The sequence below is a fragment of the Microtus ochrogaster genome, chromosome 22 (genome assembly GCF_000317375.1).
Source record: "Microtus ochrogaster isolate Prairie Vole_2 chromosome 22, MicOch1.0, whole genome shotgun sequence".
NCBI lineage: Eukaryota > Metazoa > Chordata > Mammalia > Rodentia > Cricetidae > Microtus > Microtus ochrogaster.
Window position 1 is genome coordinate 14,460,392 of NC_022023.1, and position 3,387 is coordinate 14,463,778.

Genomic DNA, 3,387 nt, shown 5'->3' on the forward strand with positions numbered 1-3,387 from the left:
AAAAGAAAAGCCTGGCATCTACTGGGCTATCAAATACAGTTTAACTTTAGCATAGTTCGGGGAAATGTGTTAGGGACTCTAAGACTTTAACCTTTGTTTCAAAGCTGCTCTGTTGTTCCCATTCCTAAATGGGTTTCAGAACCCCAGCAATTCAAAATATCCAAGTTTTGGTTGCCGTGAGAGCTCGTGGCACAGCTCAGCAGGTACAAGCACTTGCTGTCAACCTAAGCCATATTTCCAGGACAGGCATGGTGGAAAGAGAAAACACTGCTACAAGTTGTCTCATGACATTTGCATGTGCACTGTGGCACACATACAAAATCTAATTTTAAACTTTAAAATATAATTTATCACTGAGGGGAGTGCTGTGCACAGGAGCCTTTTGTTGGGTGGGATTCTTCTCATGCCATCTACCAAAATTTAATGACAAAAAATACTTTTCCTTTCCACCACTCACTCCAAAGTTTACAGGAAAATCCCAATTCACAGAGCACCAAGCAACGAACTGCTATGCTTTACTTTATTTTGCACATAAGGAAACCAACTGATTAAACTGTGCGAGAACAGTTAGTGATCAAGAACGAAATGAGGTCAGGAGGCAGGCTTTCCATTTCCTCCCAACACAGTAACAGACATTCATGACATATACTTGTTCTCAACAGAGAGACCAAGCAGTAAGAATGAATGAGTATTTAGATCCGCAGGGGCTTACTCCAGAAGTCTGACTCTAGCCAAGTAGCTCCTCCACCCACATCCTAGCCTTAATTTTTCTTCCAACTCGGCAGGAATGCTGGCAACTGCAAATCTACTTGCTCAGCTGTGTGAAGGCATCTCTGAAAGTAAGACCCAGGCTCAAATTCTGTAGAGAAAGTTCCCATTGCTGTCAAAGAACTCACGTCCCCTCTGTACGACTTTGCTGGTGAAATTCTGATCACGTGGCTCCCCAGCCTTCAGCTCCCCCGGCTTCTCTACACCAGGCACTCTGTCACCATCAGCTCTTCTGGTGGCTTCCGAATCGCTGGTGGTGTGCTTCTCACGCTTTCTCTGATGGCCCGGGGCTGCAGTGGCAGGCAGCAAGCTTTCTCTTTTAGTCCTTTCTTTCTGGCTCTTCTGTGCACTTGCTGTGCTGTGAGTCTGACGTTTAGACAAAACTTCATCCCCTGGCGGCAGCAGGCCAGAAACAGAATGCCCTGCACTGAGTGACTTCACTGCATCTCTAGAAGCCGGGGCGAAACCAGCTTTTATCAAGACCTTCTGATCCTGCTTCAGTTTCTGCTCCAAAGTGGGAACAAACTTACTTTTTAAAACCCTTCTGATAACATCGGTGCTGACATCAAAGCCTTCTGCCAACCTGGGAACCGACCAGGACTCTGCAAATTCCTCATGTAAATACCTATAGAAAAACAGCAGTTTTTCAGGTTGCGAGTAAGTCTCCTATGAGAAGAGTTAGAAATGATAATGCTAGTGACAAATAAGTAAAAGAGCTTGGGGAAGACTGAAGGCAGCCCTTAGACTGTGCCAATTAATTCTATACTGTGTGCAAACAGCGAAGTCCAACATAGAGATGATCTAAAAGGTCAGGAGTAAGCCGGAAAAAGACAAAGGAGAAAGCAAAGATAATGCTTTTTTTTTTTTTTTTTTTTTGGTTTTTCGAGACAGGGTTTCTCTGTGGCTTTGGAGCCTGTCCTGGAACTAGCTCTGTAGACCAGGCTGGTCTCGAACTCACAGAGATCCACCTGCCTCTGCCTCCCGAGTGCTGGGATTAAAGGCGTGGGCCACCATCACCTGGCGATACTGCTTGTAGAGCAAGAAACACGGGAACCATTAACTGCAGCAGGAAATTGGCTCACAGCTTTCTGTCATTTGCAAGATAATGGGCAGTAAAGAACAAGAACAGGAAAATGACCTGTTTTTCCCGTTGAAGCTAAAGGACATTTATTGACTACAGGCAAGGACCTGATAGGGAGGAAGCTGGAAGGTTGGTTAAAAGCTATTTCCCAAGTGGCAGAAGAGTCAGGAATGGTGGCACATAGCTTTAAATCCCAACACTCCAGAGGCAGAGGCAAGCCGATCTCTATGAACTTGAGGTCAGCCAGGGCTACATAGACCTTATCTCCAAGGAAAAAAAGCCTGAGACAAGAAAATGTAGAGGACTATTCCTCGGTGGCAGAGTACTTACCCAGTGTGTTTGAGGCTCTGAAGAGGATTCTCAGAACCTTGGGGATGAGGAATAGTACAGTTTCCTGGGTATCCAGGAGACGGTACAAAGTCTTTACCCAGCTCTACAGTGTTCTCTTTGTTAATTAGAGTCTTTCTCATACAAATGGAAAAGGGTATATAGTCAACACAGGGCTACTTATTACTATTTATTATAATGCAAATATCTTATTTCTAGTAGATATGCTGCATACTACATATACAAAGCTGTTTACTGGAGAGCTCTTTTTATCTTTAATATTTCTTTATTTATTTATTTTGGTTTGTAGATAGGGTTTCTGTTTAGCCCAGGCTGTCCTTGAACTCATGGAGAGCACAACCACCCCACTCCTCACCTCCTCCCCAGCTTGGAGAATGCTTTGTAAGGTTAAGAATTTAAACACCTTTAACAGAAGACAGGTAAGATAAACTGTGGCTCACTGTGCACCTACTAAAGACTTAAGTAATACTTTTTTTCCCAGGTCAGGAAGGGAAGGTGGTGGTTCTTGGGACTGACCCCAGGGCTTCATGCCTACTAGATAAATGCTCTGAGCTCCACTCCCGCCCAGGAGCCAGGAGCTCACTACTAAAATGGACAAAGCAAAAGTACACAGTGAGTGTAAAAAGAAAAGATTGGAACAGAATTTATAGTATGCAGTTTGTGATTTAAGAGATGAAAACTTGCTGGATTGTGGTGGCACACGCCTTTAATCACAGCACCCAGGAGGCAGGGGCAGGCGGATCTCTGTGAGTTCAAGGCCAGTCTAGTCTATAAATTGAGTTCCCAGGACAGCAAGGGCTGTCTTAGGGGAAAAGCAAAACAACAAAACACAAATAGAGCAAATAATTCTTAATATGCACCATGTTACCGGTGGAGCAGAGGGAGGGCTAACAGCACCCATCTGTAATCCCAGGATTGAAGAGAGGGCAAAGATCAAGAGTTTCAAGCCAGACTGAACTACACAGTGAAGACTGTCTCAAAAAGCAAAGCAAAACCAAGCAGATGAAAAAACAAAAACCTAAAAAAAAAGAAAAAAAGAAAAGAAAAAAAAAAAACCTTAGAAAAAGCAAAAAAGAGGGATTTTAAGATGTAATTCAGGGCCAGGCGGTGGTGGCGCACGCCTTTAATCCCAGCACTTGGGAGGCAGAGGCAGGCGGATCTCTGTGAGTTCGAGACCAGCCTGGTCTACA

At 44.2% G+C, this 3,387-nt stretch overlaps 1 protein-coding gene across 1 annotated transcript in view; it reads right to left on the reverse strand.

Annotated features, from left to right (window-relative positions):
- Positions 1-499: 499 nt before the first annotated feature.
- The window catches only part of Ngrn (neugrin, neurite outgrowth associated), a 5,250-nt gene continuing 2,362 nt past the window's right edge, over positions 500-3,387 (reverse strand). Inside the window, exon 3 of the mRNA XM_005357705.2 lies at positions 500-1,393. Within this exon, the coding sequence (XP_005357762.1) occupies positions 853-1,393 (541 nt within the window). The 3' untranslated portion in view covers positions 500-852. The remainder of the gene's footprint in view (positions 1,394-3,387) is intronic.